Source organism: Scedosporium apiospermum (genome assembly GCF_000732125.1).
Source record: "Scedosporium apiospermum strain IHEM 14462 chromosome Unknown SEQ_SAPIO_0111, whole genome shotgun sequence".
Classification (NCBI taxonomy): Eukaryota; Fungi; Ascomycota; class Sordariomycetes; order Microascales; family Microascaceae; genus Scedosporium; species Scedosporium apiospermum.
The window spans coordinates 234,459-253,000 of NW_015971812.1; the positions used below are offsets into that span (position 1 = coordinate 234,459).

At 52.8% G+C, this 18,542-nt stretch overlaps 4 protein-coding genes and 2 pseudogenes across 4 annotated transcripts; 3 read left to right on the forward strand and 3 right to left on the reverse strand.

The window, feature by feature from the left end:
• Nucleotides 1-3,496: 3,496 nt before the first annotated feature.
• SAPIO_CDS7856 (Cysteine transaminase) lies at nt 3,497-5,328 on the reverse strand (the record flags this gene model as incomplete). Its single annotated transcript, XM_016789638.1, has 4 exons — nt 3,497-4,596; nt 4,743-4,793; nt 4,900-4,909; nt 5,209-5,328. The coding sequence occupies 4 exons, from the start codon at nt 5,326-5,328 to the stop codon at nt 3,497-3,499; spliced, it is 1,281 nt and encodes a 426-aa protein (XP_016640755.1).
• A 2,730-nt stretch (nt 5,329-8,058) lies between these two features.
• On the reverse strand, nt 8,059-12,383 carry SAPIO_CDS7857 (Uncharacterized protein; the record flags this gene model as incomplete). Its single annotated transcript, XM_016789639.1, has 2 exons — nt 8,059-12,020; nt 12,113-12,383. 2 exons carry the CDS (start codon nt 12,381-12,383, stop codon nt 8,059-8,061), a joined length of 4,233 nt encoding a protein of 1,410 aa, XP_016640756.1.
• Nucleotides 12,384-12,988: 605 nt separating this feature from the next.
• Nucleotides 12,989-14,236, forward strand: SAPIO_CDS7858 (annotated as a pseudogene; the record flags this gene model as incomplete).
• Nucleotides 14,237-14,479: 243 nt separating this feature from the next.
• Nucleotides 14,480-15,013, reverse strand: SAPIO_CDS7859 (40s ribosomal protein s23; the record flags this gene model as incomplete). The annotated part of the gene is made up of 2 exons (XM_016789640.1): nt 14,480-14,658; nt 14,767-15,013. 2 exons carry the CDS (start codon nt 15,011-15,013, stop codon nt 14,480-14,482), a joined length of 426 nt encoding a protein of 141 aa, XP_016640757.1.
• Nucleotides 15,014-15,604: 591 nt separating this feature from the next.
• SAPIO_CDS7860 lies at nt 15,605-16,438 on the forward strand (annotated as a pseudogene; the record flags this gene model as incomplete).
• Nucleotides 16,439-17,142: 704 nt separating this feature from the next.
• SAPIO_CDS7861 (uncharacterized protein) lies at nt 17,143-17,545 on the forward strand (the record flags this gene model as incomplete). The annotated part of the gene is made up of 2 exons (XM_016789641.1): nt 17,143-17,330; nt 17,440-17,545. The coding sequence occupies 2 exons, from the start codon at nt 17,143-17,145 to the stop codon at nt 17,543-17,545; spliced, it is 294 nt and encodes a 97-aa protein (XP_016640758.1).
• Nucleotides 17,546-18,542: the final 997 nt, after the last annotated feature.

Genomic DNA, 18,542 nt, shown 5'->3' on the forward strand with positions numbered 1-18,542 from the left:
TGTAAGGAAGGAGACCTCTACAATGAAATGGCTGGGCAGCTCCTCTCCCGTCCAAGATTGTGGAATGACCATGATTCATGTCTTCCTCGAGTGAGACCAGCCTGGGGAAGGCATGGTTCAATGTTCCAAAGCCGCACTCGCGTGATGGATTTCCGCCAAAAAGACATACCTCCGACGTCGTCGTTGCCGTTTGGGCCGTGCTCTTGCAATAGATTGTGAATTTCCTTCTTCGCCAGTAGCAGATTCCGGAGTATTCTGATGATTTCATCCGTGGCATCGTGTGGCATTCTCTTAGTGATTAAACAATCTAGGCGTCAGCATGAATAGGTAACCCACTCTGGAAGCCTACGCGGTGCGCACTTACGTTCTTTACGCCAGGTTGGTATCTGCCGTCCTCGTCTGCGTCCTCGCCGACTTTGTCTCCGTCGTCAGGTTGTTCCCTTCCCTCGGCATTTCCTGCGACGTGTACCTGCACTATCAGAGATGGAAATCTGGATCGGGTTGGGGGATTGCAGGTCTAGGTTGTATCTTGGGGGGTGGTGATGAAGGGGCAGAAGGGCGTTTATATAGTATAGTCCAGCCTGCATCCATTTCTGATTCACGTCCTCCTGATTCATGTCCGTGAAATGCACTCAAACGTGAGAGACCCAAGCAGAAGGCACTGTCGATTGGAGACCTTCCTTCTTTGGTCTGGGAGACCTCACGTGTATTCGCTCGTCCGTCACGTCTGCGCCTCACTTTCCTCGACGGATGGCTTCTTAATGTAACTGCCCTCCCGATGCCTTCCCTCGTTTGGGAAGGAGGTAGTGAAATCCTTTCCCGGCTTTATATAACGGGTAAGAGGAGCTATCCAAGCTATCCGACCGGAGCGGGAAGCCGAGAGTTTTGGAGTAAGGGTAACGAGTATCGACGTAAGGGCAGGCACGGGGCTTGTGGACAAACATCCTAGAGAGAAGCTGAGCGGCGATCGAAATAGTAGTGACGACCGCTGTGGCAGAGTACGGTACGAATGTGGTGGAGTGACTTGCTCCTGCGAGATTGACCTCAAATGGCCCCGTCTATCAGTCTATCATGTTGCAGGTAAGACTGTGCCATGCCACTTAGATTGGGTCAGGACCAACTGGTTCTCCACCCTCGTTTCGCCAGCTGATAGAATGGTAGAGAGATATCAATGCTGCACTCCAAGATGGCATTCAGGAACCTCGCCGCCAAGTCCGATCTTAATATCGCGGACAACTGCAAGGGGGAGGGAAGACTGAGAGACGTGGACGGCGTCTTCTGAGCATGTAAGTTTGACATCTCAGCGTGCGTGCCATCGTACATTGATCATAGGGATGAGGTCATATCAGTGAGGGTGCAGATTTGGACGAGATCCTAGGTCCTCACGCCACTTGGGGGGAATTTGATGGGACCGCATGCGCTTCCAGATACCTTTCGGATGATCCTGACTTGGCGTTGAGGCTGCCGTCTGCAATGGGCCTGCTTGGGGATTTGGAGTAGAGGACTGTAGGACTGTCAATGTCCTCAAGAGCTAATGAGCTAGCTCTGGCCTGTTATCCTTCTGGCCTCGTCGTGGTAAATGATTCGGATGGGCAATGATAATGGATGAGCATTGGGAATATTGCCATGACGTCGGCAAGGAAGGACGGCAAGCTGGGGTCCGGCCAAATGGGTTTGAGAGCTTGGTCCATGATTCCGTCGCCGTGATCATCCCCCTGCCTCCTGAATACTTCGCCAATATTTTCCTAGACTCTAGTTGAGCTCTTTCCAAGCCGAGAAAACCTGTCCCGCCTCAATGAGGTAGTAAAAAGGCTCTCCTCCTGAGCCGATGGAACGACGTCTCCCCTCCGAACTCTGCAAAACGCTCCAGACCTGGTATCGTTACGGCTGGTCAGACTGCCTGCGCGATAATGAAACACCTCAAATCCCACCATCATGCCAGATTCCAAGCAAAACATGGTATGATTTTCCCCAAGAACAATTTATTGCGCATCCGTTGAGGCGCAAAAAAAAAAAAAAGGTACACACCCGAAATGCCGAGGGATGACATTTTTTTACCGATAGTAGATGCCATCTCCTTGGTCAACCCAGCAAAATGCCACCCGATTGCCGCCCTTTGGTTGGCTCCTTGGGGCCCCCGGCCCTGCTGCTCGGTCGGAGAGGCGGAGTTGTGGACCACGGTCCGAGCCTTAATTAGGAGCGTCCCCCACGAATCTAGTTCTTTTCTAGTTCACTTTTTGATTTCTTAACAAATTCTGTCCTCGGATTGAATTAATCCACTTGGGTTTCTTGTCCCCGATGGGCCTAAGGATTCTCCCAAGGTCTCCCTTGCTCTGTGACTCTGTGGAAACCACTGACGAAGATTCTCCGTTCCAGTTCGGAGCTTACGCGGAGAACTAGATCCACACATCCGACCGTTCGAGCCGAAGATAGCCAGCACGAATATCCTGCCCTGCAACTCGAGTTTTACTTCGATCCGATCTCAGGCCCCGTGCTCGACGCCTCGAACGGGACGAGGTTTCTCCCTGTTCCTCGGCTTTTCTTCTCCGGAAGCATTCTCCTAGCCCCGAGCTGCCATTTCCTTAGTCGAACGAGATACGAATTGGTGGGAATTCTTGGTGACGAGTGTCCTATTCCAATCAATTGTGCCCGATGCCGTAGCGAGCGGGACCGCGCCAGGCGTTTCGAGAAAGTTGTACTGACGATATATGAAGGGGGTGAAGGAACATAAAAAGGCGGAGGGATGGAAAGGACAAAGAGAAGGAGAAGAACTTGTCCTCGCCAGCGAACTCTTGTTGTCGTCGTTGAAGCATCAGTCTGAAATTTGCTCTCTCGCGTGGTGTGCAACCTTCAGCAGATAGTCCTGCGAATGAAAAGAGTCCCTAACAAACAGCCGCCGCGGACATCCCCGCCCGACAACTTACATCGATGGAGCCCGACTCGAACACGAGCACGGCCAACGACCTCTCGCCGAAGCGTTTATCGATATTATCCAAGTCTCTGCAATGACATCAAGGTCGTGCGGTTCAAACGCTGTCTACTCCGAGGGCGAACGGAAAGGTGGCACAGAAATACCTAACACGAAAAAAAAAGGGGCAAAGAAGCAACGAGCCAAGCATACATTGAAAGAAACGATTAATCACATGCCTTTCCGCCCCTATTTACTTCCTAGTCTACAGGCCAATTCTTTTTCGCAAAAAGTTCCCCTTCCTTTTTATATACCATCCGCCGTCTATAAGACCAGAATATCGGGGAGAGGGCCATAAGGCTTTTGGGGTGTTTTAGGGGGTATGAGAAAAGCGAGGCCGGGTCCAATGACCACATCACCAAATCAACACGCCGCGCTCCTTTACCAGTTGTTCCTGTCCGTCTGTGTCGGTTTGGACCATGTCCGTCATCAATTTGCAAGTTTTGGTTTCTGGAGGGAACCGCAACCCCCCTTGCGTTTCGTTTTATATCGCCATCATCTCAGAGTCGGGTTGAATCCGCTTAGTATTTAACCCTTGACCTTGAAGATGGACTCGGCGAGGCGGCCGACGTTGGCGGTCGTAATACCGGCGACGGAGATACGGCCATCACGGGTGGCATAGACGGAGCTCTCCTTGGCGAGAACGTCCATCTGCTCGGGGGTAAGACCAGTGTAGGCAAACATGCCGATCTGGCTGGTGATGTGGGACCAGTCGTGCTGGGAACCGAGCTTCTCGAGGTTGTCCTTGAGGAGGGCGCGCATGGTGATAATGCGGTCGGCCATCTCCTTGACCTCACCGAGCCACTGGGTGTAGAGGGCAGGAGTGTTGAGAATCTCGGAGGCGATGCGCGCACCGTGGATGGGGGGGTTGGAGTAGAGGGGGCGGACGAGAATCTTGATCTGCGAGTCGACGCGCTTCTTCTCCTCGGCGTTCTCACACACGATGGAGAAGGCACCAACACGCTCGCCGTAAAGACCCATGTTCTTGGCGAAAGACTGGGCAAGGCAGATGTTGTGGCCCTGCTCGACGAAGTGGCGGACGGCGAAGGCATCCTTGTTGGTGTCGCCAGAGGCGAAGCCCTGGTAGGCCATGTCGAAGAAGGAGAAGTGGCCGGCGTCAGCGACAGCCTTGGAGATCTCCTTCCACTGCTCCTGGGTGGGATCAACACCAGTGGGGTTGTGAGCACAGGCGTGGAAGAGGAAGATGCTACCCTTAGGGGCGGCCTTGATGTCGGCAATCATGCCCTCGAAGTCGAGGCCAATGGTGTCCTTGTTGTAGTACCTGTACTTCTCGACCTTGAGGCCGGAATCGGTGAAGACGGCACCGTGGTTAGCCCATGAAGGCGTGGGGATGTAGATGTTCTTGGCGCCGGGGTAGAAGCGGGCAAGGAAAGCGCCACCGATGCGGAGAGCACCAGTGCCAGAGATGGACTGGGTGATGGCGAGGCGGTCGAGGGCGGAGCTGTCCTTGCCGTAGGCGAGCTCGGCGGCGGCCTTGGTGAACTCGGGAAGACCGGTGATGCCAGCATACTCCTTGTTCAGGCGGGCGGCGACGATCTTGTCCTCAGCAGCGCGGACGGAGGGAAGAACGTAGGGCTTGCCAGCGTTATCGCGGTAGGCACCAACACCTGCAGGACACGGAAATGCATCGTTAGCTAGGGCTGATCGTGTAGTAATCAATCGTAATCTGCCTCTACGCCTCCAAGCTGGAGCTTTCGCAATCATATGCTAAATCTAAGAAGCTCAAGTGGTTCGATTTATAGTGGGTCCATACCGAGGTTGATCTTCTTGTCGAAAGTGTCGGCTTTGAAAGCTTCGGTGATACCTGCAAGGAACGAAGTTGTTAGCGATTGCGGCTCTGCTGCAGGATCGCGAAACGTGGTGGAAGGATTAAAGGGGAAAAACTCCGAGTGGGATTGGCTGCAGCATACCAAGAATAGCCTATAGAGAGCGGCAAACGAAAAAGCACAGCGGTCAGCATGCAGGCTCATCACGAGAGTAAAAGAGAGCTCTCTTATAATAGTTTCGAGTTTCGTTTCTTTCGCAATCGAATTCGAGGGAAGGCCATTGAAGGTTGGGGAATACTCACATCCTAAAGAGAATCAATGGTTAGCAGGTGCATAGAACGGATAACACCCCAAGACCGCCAGCAGAGTTAAGATGCCAGTGCTGTCCATTGGACAATCAACGAGAAAGGAAATGCAATGGAAGTAAAAGGATAAAGATATTGAAGCACTTACAGGAGGGCCCTGGGGAACATTGGCCCAGGTAGAGGCAGATCGGACAACGGTCGCGTTGAGAGCAGAAGCTCCCTTGACGGCGAATCGCCTACCACCAATGATTCGAATAGCAGGCAACATTGTGAATAGGAGTTATTAGGAGATAAGTGATGAAGGGGAAAAGAAAGAGGACAGAGTACAGATGAAAAAGGGCTCGAGGCTGAAGGACAATGGCAGAAAAGAAAGGAGGATGTGAAGTCAGATGAGAGAGGAAGTGAGAAAAAAAAAGCTGGGAAAAATGACTCGGATCCAAATATCAAGCGTCGCCTGGGGGGGTGTGTCGATTGACTCGATTCTCTGGCGGAAGCAGCAATGACTGGCTGGTGCTAACAATTCCAAGTCACCAAATCCACCGGAGCAGGTAGGAAGGACCAAAGTGCTAGCTACTATGTAAAAATGCGGTCACGAACAAGATGGTACCTTGTACTTTGTACTCCCAGTTCGCCATTGGTCCTTCCTGGTTTGCGAAACTGTCAGCCAGCAAGTGCCCCCACGCGCCAACCGCACCTTCCGCAGCAAGGGTCCCTCTCCGCCATGAGTCCAAGCAGCGATCTGGTCCGAGCTGAGTTTGTCTTCGCTACCCTCAAACTTAGGCAAGTTCTGATTAGTTATTGTTTTATAAATAAGATATATACCTGTGTAACTGGTGGGCAGTACTTCTCCCGGGCTTCCGAATAAGATCAGGGAACGCCTCGCCCCTGGGGAAATGTTGCGGTCTACAAGACTCCCAAGCCTCGTTCGCATGAAACGACGCCAACACTGGTCGGCACTAAACTCGATTCCTCTCACAGAATTTCTGCAGGTCCTACAAAGGTAAACCTCGAGCCATTCCTTCGGCGGCGTCCCGCCCAGCTGCAGAGCTCGGTGGAGCTGATACTCGGAATTACCTTGCAATGATAGGAGCCGCGCTCTCGCTTTAATGTGATATGCCTACCCGATCCATTGAATATCTCACGACGACAAATAATTCGATGGGAATAACTTACTATGTACTCAGTTGCCCGGATGCGTGCTTCTTTGCTCTGAACAGGTTTGGCGGATCCACGACAGACTTTCACAGCAAAACATCATCCAGCTGCGATTACTTTTTGCTACGAAGCAGCTGTTGCCTCAGCCAAGCCGATTTAAGACTCCCAAACCCCACGCCGTCCATCTTGCTCTGTGGGCGTCATATTCGATAAATGAATCCTTCGTCCTCTTGCACTCTTCTCAGCGCGTTGTTGGTCGTGGTTGCTCTAGCTTGGCAGTGACAGCTTTATCACATGCTTCGTAGTGTAGGAAGATTCAAGTACAAGGTACATTAACATTCGCATTTCATGTTTGCGGAAAGTGCTTCGTACAAAGGACGAATCCCCTTTCCTCCATCTCGTACATTCTACTTCGTACAAATGCTGCTTCTTCGCTCCAGATGATTTGCGATCAAGAAGAAGCAACTCTACCCACACGAGGCTTTCAAGAACCAAAATATTTCATGCTCCAATTCTCATCATCGTGACTTTCGCTTTGGTCTGAATCCCATTATGTTAGTGACTCACTACAAACGAGAGGTACCCGAGTTCTGTTCTCACCGCCTCAGCTCCCGAATAATACTCGTAAAGAGAAAGGAGCTCACGTCAATAATTTCCGCAATTGCATCGACTCGACATCGACACCCTCACTTACAGTCGCCCAATGGCACCTTTTCAGCCACCAAATAGTACGTAGTAGATTCACATCTTTGCATCCCCGCTGCCGCCCGCCCCGACGCACATTCGAAATCCTTTCTTTGTCATCTCGTTTGACAGCTCTTGCGGGCATCTCCGGCTCCGCAACCCTCGAACCACAGCTTCCGTGCGCCCTAGTCATTTAACGGGACCGGGTAAAGTCCATCCCCAGCACCCAGGTCGCTAGGATTTTTAGTTTTCGATCCTGTGGAGTCTTTCGAAGTACGACACAATTCGGCGGCCCATGTATTGGCTAGATCAGGACTAGGCCCAGAGAGCTCGGAGCGCCTGGCGCCAATCAATTGGAGCGGAAAAAGAAGAGAAATGGAGAAGTGTCAAGTAGAACTGCGGGGGCAAGGGAATATTCGCGATTGCGACTTCACTTCGAGCTCCCTCGTTTTCGCGACTGGAGCTCGAGAAAGGAGGGAAAAACTTGCTGCAATGCCGCCTTTGCGACAGCGCGGTTGCATCTCCGACGTCGGAACACCCCGGACGAAAGTTTGGTTTGAACCCTTGAATGGTTTAATTTAACCCCGGACAACGGAGCACACTTCGCCCACTTTATTTTTTTGCGGATCCGGCAGATGGTTTGCCCAGGGTGACGTCCAAGTTCGTACTCCGTACTTCGTGCTTGCTTCAGTGAGGTCTAGTGTGTGAGTGTGTGTTTCATGGGGTGCTTTATCTGATACATATATCAATGTACTAGTGAGCTCCTCATCGGCTGGTCTTAGAAAGGTGAATGGCAGTTCGGCAAGTGGTGGTCACCACTGGAGGCGTTTCTAGTTGCGCTTTCTAGTTGCGCTTTCTAGTTGCGCTTTCTAGTTGCGCTTTCTAGCTGCGCTTTCTAGCTGAGGTCGCCTGGTTAGTGTTCATCGTAATGGGGCCATAGCTCCTGCACAGGGAAACAACAGCTACATTGGCGTGATCCCTACTCTGTGGTTTCACGAACTTTGATTTACTCCTCAATATTCCTCAATCAAAGGACTAAAGTCATGATAAAAGCAAACATATTGGATATCAATCCCGCCTCGTACGCCATTCCATAGCAATAAATCCACGTCTCTAAAGTAAAAACACCCTCCCCTTCCATTGCGCCAGACAAGCTCAGCTAGCTATCCCGTCGCGGTCGTCCCCTAGGCCTCCCCCGTCCACGCCCCCTCCCACGACCGCGGGTGCCCCTACCCCTAGCCCCACCACGAGCCCTCCTTGCCGGGATCCCATCGTCAAAATCATCGTCAGAAGACGGGAGGTCATCTTCCTCCTCCTCATCCTCCTGCCCTTCCTCGTCGCTTTCGACATCTCCGAGCTTCACAACAGTAGGTCCCGAAGATCGCCCCGCAACGGTCCACCTTCTAGGCGGCGATGGAAGCTCGGGAGTACCGGCGTCCGAGTCCGACTCCTCGTCAGAATTCTCTGGGGAACTACCGCCAGAACCCGCTGCCGGATTGTAGGCGTTGTCGACGAGCTCTTTCCTGCCGTGGGGGATCTTCTTCGGTTGCTCCTTTTCTTCATTCAATTGGTTCGTGACTGGTTCTTCATCCGCCCCCTTCGATGCTGAGATGGACGCTCGTACCGGGGTAGTCTTGGTCGACGAAGAAGCCGACGCCTGAGGCTTACGCTGGCCAATCTTAAACTTCTTGCCCTTCAACTTCATGCGTTCGGCCATGGACATCATCTTCATGCTACTCGGAGGCGCAGAGACCGGCGGCGAAGGCGATCGAGACGCATCCCGCAAGACCGCATGTGCGTGCTCGGATCGACGAGGACGGCCCCTAGGTCTTTTAACGGCCTCAGTAGGCGCCGAAGGTGATCGAGACGAATCTCGCAAGGGCGCAGTTTCGGAGCGACGAGGACGACCTCGAGGTCTCTTAACAACGGGCCCCGCCTGTTCCTCAAATTGCGAAAGGACGCTAACACTAGTTTCCGAGCGCCTAGGTCGGCCGGGTCTTCGCTTTACTGGGACGGGATTGACCGCCCCCGTCATGTCGACAGAACCGGAAACGCTACGCTCGACGCTTTCATTTACTTCTTCCGCATCATCGACGTTGTGCCCCAAGTCTCTCTCAAGTTCCTTTTCCAGATCAGCCGCGAGCACCTGCAGCTCATCATCAAGCGTCTTGTAGTCATCCGCTTCCACAGTCTCCATAGTAGCTAGCGGGGCGGTCGTAAGTTCGGCGGCTTCAGCGTCTGCATCAGCGGCGGAGACCACATTGCTAAGCCTCGACTTGGGTCGCCCGCGCTTCCTAGGTAAAGTGCCCTCCGCCGCCGGTGAACCGGTTGCAGGACTAGTCGTCGCTGCATTGGCGCTTCGTGGCGGCCTGCCCCGTTTCTTAGGTGTAGGTGTGGCCCCGTTCGTGGGCTCTCTAGGCCGTGGGCGTCGCGGTGGTTCACCTGGCTCGCGTGCGGGTACAAGGTTGTTGGGGTCGTCTAGGAGTTCATCCAGATCATCAAAGTCCGCATATGAATGAAGGGGTTTCGCTCCACGAAGAGAGGGTCTGTAGATCTCATCGGCCTCCTCCTCGCCAACGCTACTGCCAGCCTCGGAATCTCCCGCGACATTGGCACCGTTACTAGCAGAGGCAGCCTCCCCATGGTTCGCCTCCGCTGCCTTTCGTCTAGGCGTGGCAAACAGCGCCGGATCAACCTCGATGAATTCAATTTCGTGGGGATCCCTCCTCGGCTTCTTCCTTTCGTAACGGGGGCGAATCTTAAACTCTGGATCTTCGTTTTCTTGTCGAGCCTTGCGCTTGAGCGCCCTAATAGACTTCTTAAGATACTCGGGGACATCCGGCTCGTCCAAGACCATGCTCTCAGCGGTCGGCATCTGGTAGGGGTCAAAGAGAATCTTATCTGGACTGTCATCCTGCTCGTAGTAACCCATACCAATCATGCGCTGAGGACCCATCATTGAAGGATCGGGGTATGACGTTGACGTGTCACCCTCTTCCAAAAGCGCTGCTTCAACAAGGGCAAGCGGGTGATCAGGCGGTAGAGTAGGACCTTCTGGTCTAATCACATCTGGTCCAAGGTGGTCATCTGCAATAACATGACCGTTACCCGTCATTTCCACGTCCCCGTCATTGTCAGCGTTATGACCGTTGGTCGACGGGGGAGGCAGAAGTGGAGGACCGGCAACGTTCTGGGCTTCCTGAGACAGGACTTCGTTCGTCACCAAACCTGGATCCTGGGACTTGGCAATGTCAGCCTGCTCTCGCAGACGCTGCATGCGCCTGCTATTATTGCTTCGGCTCTCCTCGCCCATGACCTTGAGCCAGGTGAGATTATGCATCCGGAAATCGACAAGGACCTCAACGCTTCGATCATCGGCAATCGGCCGAGTATCATGCCCAAGCAGAGTATTCCTAGGCACATACGGTTGCGTGGCACCTGACCGTCGGCAACCTCCGCAGTTGCATATCTTCAGGCACTTGGGACATTCCCAATACTCGCTCTCCTGCACAGCTTGCGGCATCATATCGAAGGCTCTGTACAGCACACCATAACAATAGGCCTCGCTGCATTCCGGATTGGAACATATTTGCACCTTGTATGTGTATTCCGGGTGGCAGCAGACGTGGCAGCGTCGAGTCTCGCCCACCTTGGGTTTTCTCCTCCTTTTCTTCTTCTTTGGCCGACCCTCATCATCAAGTTCTGGTTCCGACTCGCTCGGCACTCTTTCGGGTTCAGGCTTGGTTATGTCCTTGAAAGGGCGCCTCTTGAGTGCCTCCTGGCACACCTGGGCGAGCGACTTCTTGCCTCTGCGCCGACGCGCGAGTTCGAGGGGCAGCGGCGAATTCTCCAAATCGACAAAGCCATCGCTCCGAATTATCATGGTCCGCCAGTGTTCGTAATTGTCTACCAGTTCGGACCAATTCCATTGCTCGCACCACCGAAGGCCCGAGACACAAAGACAAGAGCGACCCATGGCATAGCATTCCATGCAAACATCGTACGTATCCTCATCTCCGTCAAGCAGAGGCCGAATACAATGCTTGCATGTAAGGAATCGATTGAAGATGTTGCTGCGGCAGTATGAGCAGGTAATGCAAGAGTCGAACGGTATAAACTCCACATCCTTTTCCTTTGTCGCAAACATCTCATCGGTGAGTATATCGGAGAAGAGGGCAAATAGCCGCCTGAAATCACGGGTAAGCTGCTCGGTCCTTGGTGAGGTGCGGATAAGATCCGCGTCAAGTCCGAGTAGCCCCATTTCATCGCTCTCTTCCGATTTGGAGAGCTCCGCAGCGTACTTCTTGAGAGTGTAGTAGATAATGGCCTTGTTCTTGTATTGCTCGTCCCGACACACTAACTTGGCCTTGGGGAGCGCTTCCCGTATAGCCATTTCCAAAGTCTCGACCGTCGTTCGATTCCAAGCGACCTTCATAGTGCGCGTGCCTCGGTTCCAGACTTGGTGAGGGGCGAGGGGCGGGATAAGAATGAAATCGCCGGGCTTTTGCTCGACCACGTATACGGGAAACGTGGCCTTCTTCCAAGCATTGATTTGCGCAAAATGCTTCTCTATCTCAATGTCGTGACCGAGCATAGAGAGAAAGTACTCACGGACAACCTCGCGATCCTTGGTTTCCGTCATGAACCAAATCGAGCTTCCGGGTTTCTCGTCGTTTTCGGTCCCGGATGCCTCGACCATGATATTCTGGCCTAAACTGGCGCACATTTCGCGATGGGCAGGCGTATACGTTCCCTCGTGACCGACGTAACACATGAGATTCTGAGCGCGCATCTGCTCCGGGAGGCTGGACATGAGGTCACCCGCTGGCGCGGACTGGACCTGAGTCCTGAACAGCTCGCCATCTCTACCGTTATTGGACTCGTTCCCGCCTTTATCGGTGATGTTCTCGTTCATGTAAAAAATATTTGGTGGGATGATCTTTTGTAGAGTCTCGTGCCACTCGGGAGGGCAATCGATATCCTTGAGGTATAGTCGCTGACGGCGCTCTTCTCGAAAATTCGTGGGAGTCCATTGCTTCGTGAGTTGTTTCATAGACCGCATGTAATGACCGAGGGTCATGGGAATATCTTTCTGTGAGTTGATATCGCGAACATTTTCCTCTACACAGGTCATTCGCGATCGTCAGTCGTGGGCGACTCAAAAGTGGACCGCAAGGGATGTAAGTAACGGGAAAACGAAGGTTAGGACATACGTTTCTTGTCGTAAGTTTGCTCTAGCCACTCGGCGCTAAACAGATCTTTGGGAAGCACTTCGTCCCATCCCGAAATAACGAGAGGCCGCCCCTGCTGAATCACATGAATGTTCACCAGATTCTCGAACTCCTGCTGGCTGAGATTCCGGATTTGCGCCGTGCTGATACGGACGACCCAGCTCAAGTTCGGGGTATTTTCAACGAGGCCATGGAGGTCTAAATCTGGCGGGATGGGGTCGAACTTCGCTTGGGGGTGCATAGGGGCGGGCATGATGGCGACGCTCGAATGTGGTGGCAAGCTTCGTTCGCTGTCGAGGACGCGTTCTACAATCACAGCTCAGTAGCGGGCTGAATTCCCCCACTATGGACACATTTGGAAGTTGGCGAGTGCGCGACGCCGTGTAGAAGATTGGTTGCGAGCCAATTTCCGACCAAAGTAGGAGGAGGAGTGTGCCATGAATTATTAATTTGATGGATGAATGAGGTGGAGGAGACGCGACGTTGAAGTGGGCGAGACGTTGAAAGGCTGATGAAATCATTCATTGGACACTGCGACCTGGTTTCTTAGTCATCCTTCAACCTTCCATTTTCACCCCAACGGTGTCTAAGTCGCTCTTTCCTGCGCTTCCATCTCCGGTCTTCCCAGGTGCCAAATTTTAGACACGCGCAACGCAGGACACGGCCAAAGTTTAGAAGGGCGCGTCAATTGGTCTGGTGGCTCTCTTTCTAGTCTCTAGGTATGCATTCGTTTTACAGGTTTTAATCTGTTGAGAATCTTATCCAGGAAAGGCGATCTAATTCTGGCCAGTCGTCAAGCATCGGGGAACCTCGGAGTCTGAAGAACCCCTGTGAAGCGCCAGTGTCCTGTAGCCCACGATGCGGCTCGCCAATATCTCTCAATGCTCGCGCCGGTGGTACTCTTCGCAGTCCACTCGAGCTCGTTCCAGAATTACCGCCAAGCCTCTCGCCGGTCCCTCATCGTCCCTATCTGTCCTCGCGATAAGTGGATCCCACTCCCGGAACCGGGCCGGGCGGCGAACGGCGAACTTTCAGGAGACCAAGTATGCTCTTTCAACAAAGGTTTCCCCCACCACGGTCCTCGATACGACAGGAATGCCCAAAGTGGGCGAATCCGTGCACGTCTATAAGGCTCCCACCACCGGCCTCCTGTCCTATCTTCCCAAGTCCTGGGTTCCTTATGCTGAGCTGATTCGCCTCGATAAGCCCACGGGCACCTACTATCTCTTCTTCCCATGTCTATTTTCGACTCTCATGGCCGCTCCCATGGTAGACCCCATGGCGACACCTGGTGCTATCATCGGAACGACGGCGCTCTTCTTCTCCGGCGCCCTCATCATGCGCGGCGCGGGCTGCACCATTAACGACCTCTGGGATAGGAATCTCGACCCTCACGTGACGAGAACAAAGTTCCGGCCCATTGCTCGCAAGGCCGTCACTCCTTTCAAGGGCGTCGTATTCACCGGTGCGCAGCTTCTCGCTGGTCTTGGAATCCTCCTCCAGTTTCCCACATCTTGCCTCTTCTATGGCATCCCCAGCTTGCTCCTTGTTTCGACGTACCCACTCGCCAAGCGAGTAACGTACTACCCTCAGGCCGTTCTTGGCCTGACTTTCTCTTGGGGCGCCATCATGGGTTTCCCCGCCCTTGGCGTCGACCTCCTCTCCAGCTCTTCCGCTCTCACGGCCGCCGCTTGCCTGTACGGCTCTAACATTGCGTGGACCATCCTCTACGACATGATCTATGCGCACATGGACCGCAAGGACGACGTCAAGGCCGGAATCAAGAGTATGGCCGTCAAGCATGACGCCGACACTAAGCGGGTTCTCACGGGGCTCGGTCTAGTCCAAGTAAGTCTGCTGGCGGCCGCTGGTGTTGCGTCGGGCGCTGGTCCTCTCTACTTCGTCGGTAGCTGTGGTGGCGCGCTAGTAACCCTCGGATATATGATCCGCAAGGTCAACCTCAAGAGTGTCAAGGATTGTTGGTGGTGGTTCGTCAATGGCTGCTGGATCACCGGTGGCGCTATCAGTTTGGGATTGGCTGCTGATTATCTTGTACGATATGTGAAACGTGAAGAGAAGGAGGAAGCTGTGCCTGTCGTGGCATAGACCCAAGTTAGACTGTACAACATTGTATCTAAAAAACAAAAACTCTTAATTAGACCAATCGAGGCACACTTGGAAACTGGAGAGCCGTGGCAGAAAAATACGCTCGACGTTTGTGTGATCAAAACATCATAGTCGTGTTATATTTTTTTTAATCTTCTAGACACCCTTTTTGCCGAGAAAGATGCCAATGAAAACCAACCCATGACTCCTCAAAATGGACAAGTTCATTCCCGTTCCTTTCGTTTACGACCTGGGCTTCTCTTTCTTCTCCTTCCATAGAGCGAGGAGACCCACACCAGAAACCTTGACAACCTTGAATCGGACACCGGGAATATCACCCTTGGCCTTGCCCTTGCGACCGAAACCGGCAAGGAGGACCTCATCGTTCTCGTCGACGAAGTTGAGACAACCATCGTTGGGGACTAGAATGGGGGAATTGGTCAGCAAATTTAACGAGCATGGAAGACTTAGATTGGCCACTCGAGAATGTTGTTGAGAACGAGACCCGGGCGCAGGGAGGACGATCATACCGAAAGCAGTGACGTTCTTTCCGTTCTTGATGAGCTTTACACGGACACACTTTCGAATAGCGGAGTTGGGCTGCTTGGCCTCGATACCAATCTTCTCGAGCACGATACCCTTAGCGTGGGAAGAACCACCGAAGGGCGAGGACTTGAAGGCGGTTCCAAGAGCTCGCTTCTTGTAGGCAAGGTCGGCCCATTTCTGGTCCTTGCGGTAAGTCCGCAGCTTTCGGGCGGAGTTGAGACCACGAGGCATGTTTGCTGGAGGGAGAAAAAAAAATCACACGGTCAGCGACTTGAAGGATGATGCTTTAAGATCGAGGCGAGTGTATTTCGTCGGTGGGGGAAATGATCGCGCTGAACGGTTTTTGGGAATTGGACAGATCGCAATGCTATGCGAAGATGAGTGTCAATGGCGGAGAGGATGGCTTTACATACTGGTTTATCCTGCTAAACTCGTGGTGATGGGTTGGATGGGTGGCTGTTGGGGAGATCGAGGGGGAAAAGTTTAGTGGATGATGCTGCGACCACCAGATTTGACCTGTCTTGTCACGGGAATTTTGGTAGGGCACACGAAAAACCCTATGAAAAATGGGTGGGGCTAAGACAACAAGCCACTTGAAATTGCCTGAGGCGGAAGCGTGAGAATCGGCCCCGGATTATCATTTTCCAGGCAGTCTGATGACTCAGCAAACAAGCTTCCAGCTGTCGCCGACCTTACGAAGTAGTTTACCTTGCCTGCAATTGAATATGCTACACCGACTCAAGCCCATTTCATAATCTTTGACTGTGCACGCAAACGCTCTGAGCTTGGACGGGGCAAACGGTGTCGGTCCAAAATGTAGCCATGTCTCAACTACCGAAGAGCAAGGGCAAACAGCGTAACCCTCCCCCCAGTCTCTTCCTGCACCCATCCCCGTCGGCCTCCCATGCGACGCTCCCCGGTATACTCGCCGCCCCTGCGGCCACTCCCTCAGCCTCAGCTCGACCAGCTCCTTTAGCTAGTCAAACAGCGACGCAACGAAATGTCGCGTCTGCGGCCGGCGGATCTCTCGTGCCCGCGATACCGAGCAGACCCATCCGGACTCTCAAGACAGGTGACAGTTCCCGCAGCGTCGACAGGACCGACGCTCTCTGGGCCGAGATGCAGGCGACGCTAGAAGAGGTAGAGCTCTCAGCATCGGGAGGCACGCACGTCTTCGGACCGGACCACGACCGGAAGCTCGCCGAGTTGAGGGCAGCGCAGATAACGTTGGCTCAGGCTTGGGCTCGCAGCGAGGCCGACGACGTCATCGAGACGGTCAAAGAGACAGGGGCAGCTACCGGCACCGAGGAGCTGCGCAATCTGAAAGGTACCGGACTGGTTGATGCTACCAAATCCGGGGGCGAGGCTGCGGATACGCTTAAGACTACTGGTACGAATAGCGCGGCGCGACCGGGAAGTAGCGGTGCTGATGTGGAGCGACTTGAGGCTAAGCTGGAGGAGGAGACGGAGGTGGATATTTTACTGGCCAGGAAGAGGCGTGAGGCGAACGACCAATACTTTCAGCGGGTTAATCAGGGAGTGCTCGACGTCGTGGCGAAGCTCGGTGAAGTTGCCGTTGCCATGAAGGCGGTTGAGCAAGAAAGCAAGGACGTATGGGGTGAGACAGAGAGTCGTCCCAGTACTACGAAGAGCTGAAGGAATATCTCTCGGCTTCGCAAGGCTCATCGGTTAGTGACGTTCTTGTCCCCGATTGAGTTATGTTCCTCGAGCGCCTTCTACTTTCTAAGCATTCAGGAGTGAACACGACTCAATAGTTAATACTAATAATAAGCATTCGTATAATATAAAACCCTGGACCTGTAGGCTGACAAGGAAGTAAAGATTAATCAATATGAAAAGGGCAACAAAAAAGCTTAAGCGGCTCGGTTGGAAGGTCTTGCCATATCATCGCAAATCGCTATTATATCCTTGATTACCCCAGAAACATGAATCAACATGGCGTCTTCAGTGGATTGAATCAATATTGCTGAATCAGGTTGGTGATGTTGGAAGGATTAAGCTTGCACCTACCGTTTACGGAAAGCCAGGTGCTGACAGTTGTAATGGCGTGATGCATAAGTACCCCTCCCTCCATTTCGGTAAATTCCGCGTTTGTTTCTCGATAAGGCAGCTGGATAAGGAGCATCATCCGTCATCTACTCCATGTCCACATCATCACCTTTCACTTGCTCCCAACCTCACCACTTACCGAACAACATACTTCCTACGTGCGAAACAGTCAACTCGAACGCACATTTCCGACGATAGCGGACCGAAACAAATCGTCGTTATTGAACCGCAAACCCGACATACCCTTTACTCAGCTTAATCGACTGCCTTACGCAGCTCACGTTTGAAACATGCGTCCTCTTACCATTCTCGCCGGCGCTCTCGCCCTCGTCCCCGGTGCCCTCTCCGTCGGCGTCGAGAAGTCGGTTCTCGTCACATACAACCGCGATACACCTAGTGTCAACAGCTTGATCGATCAGGCGAAGGATGCGATTTACAAGGCGGGTGGCAAGATTACGCACGAGTTCAAGTTTATCAAGTAGGTTTTATCCCGAGTACTGCTGGTCCCTCTGCGAGTCTCGCTGGGAGGATGGATGTGATTTCTCGTTTTTGTTCGTTTGTCGTCCTCGGTGCTAACGGCAGCGCAGCGGCTTCCACGCCATCGTTTCCTCTGACGTCGTCGACACTATCCAGAAGTGGGGCGGTAACTACATCACGATTGAGGAGGACCAGAAGGTTACCATCACGAACTAGGGCTATCACTCGACGATATCGCGGCCCCAATTGCCTCTCTTTTGACAAGATGGTTTTTCGGGTTTACGAACAGGAATCATGAGAACACGATAATCCGTCTATGGTCGTGGACTGGTCCTGAAGCCGTGCTTGCAGTCCAAGACAGCGGCGTCCGATGCGGCCGGACAAGCAAATGATGATTAGGACGGATACTCTTATGCGGTCATTTTACTTGTTTATTTCTTCCTTCTCCTGGCGGCGTTGAGCGAATGGCATATATTTATCTAGTTTGGGAATGAAACCTGGATACTTGCTCCTTAGTCGTTAAAGATTCGTAGGCATGTCCATCTCCACTCTCAGTGAAAGCGTCCACTCTCGCAATGTTGTAAGGTGGCTTTAACAGAAGACGAGATCAGAACTTTGTCGTCTATTGCGTTCGGTATGAGAAGAAGCATGTGATAGGCTCAGCCTCTAAATCGCTGCCTAGTGTACCAAGCAGACGTTACGTGGTTGAGAGCACACGACACACAGGTTCAACGTTCGCCACCAGTTCTTCAGATGTCCTTGGCGCCAGGCCCAGACTCTAGCGCGGTGGCCCGCCCCTGTAGAAAATTCGTCGCTGTAGCGTCGGCTTGGGCTTGGCCAGTGAAGAACTAGCGGAGCGAGTATTATTTACTAATTGGTTACTGCGACATGCCGGTTTGGGGGAAATTGAGAAGATCCATCCGATGAATTTTGTTTCCTCAAATCAATAGAGAAGCTTAGCTACAAACAAAAGAACGGCTTCTCAAATCATGTTTCTCTGCTCGATATTCGTCAGGAATGAGCCATATTAAGGGACCAAGTTCCAGTCAAATTCCTCTCGTTTGTCCCGCCTTTGATCCGTCCCTCTTTCATACACACTCGGGTGGCGGGATTTATGCAAGCTCGTTAATGAACCCAGGGACCCTGCAGCCACTTTTGTTTCTAGAAGGAAATGAAATCAGTCCAATCAAGACGCATTGTCACCTTAGTTTGC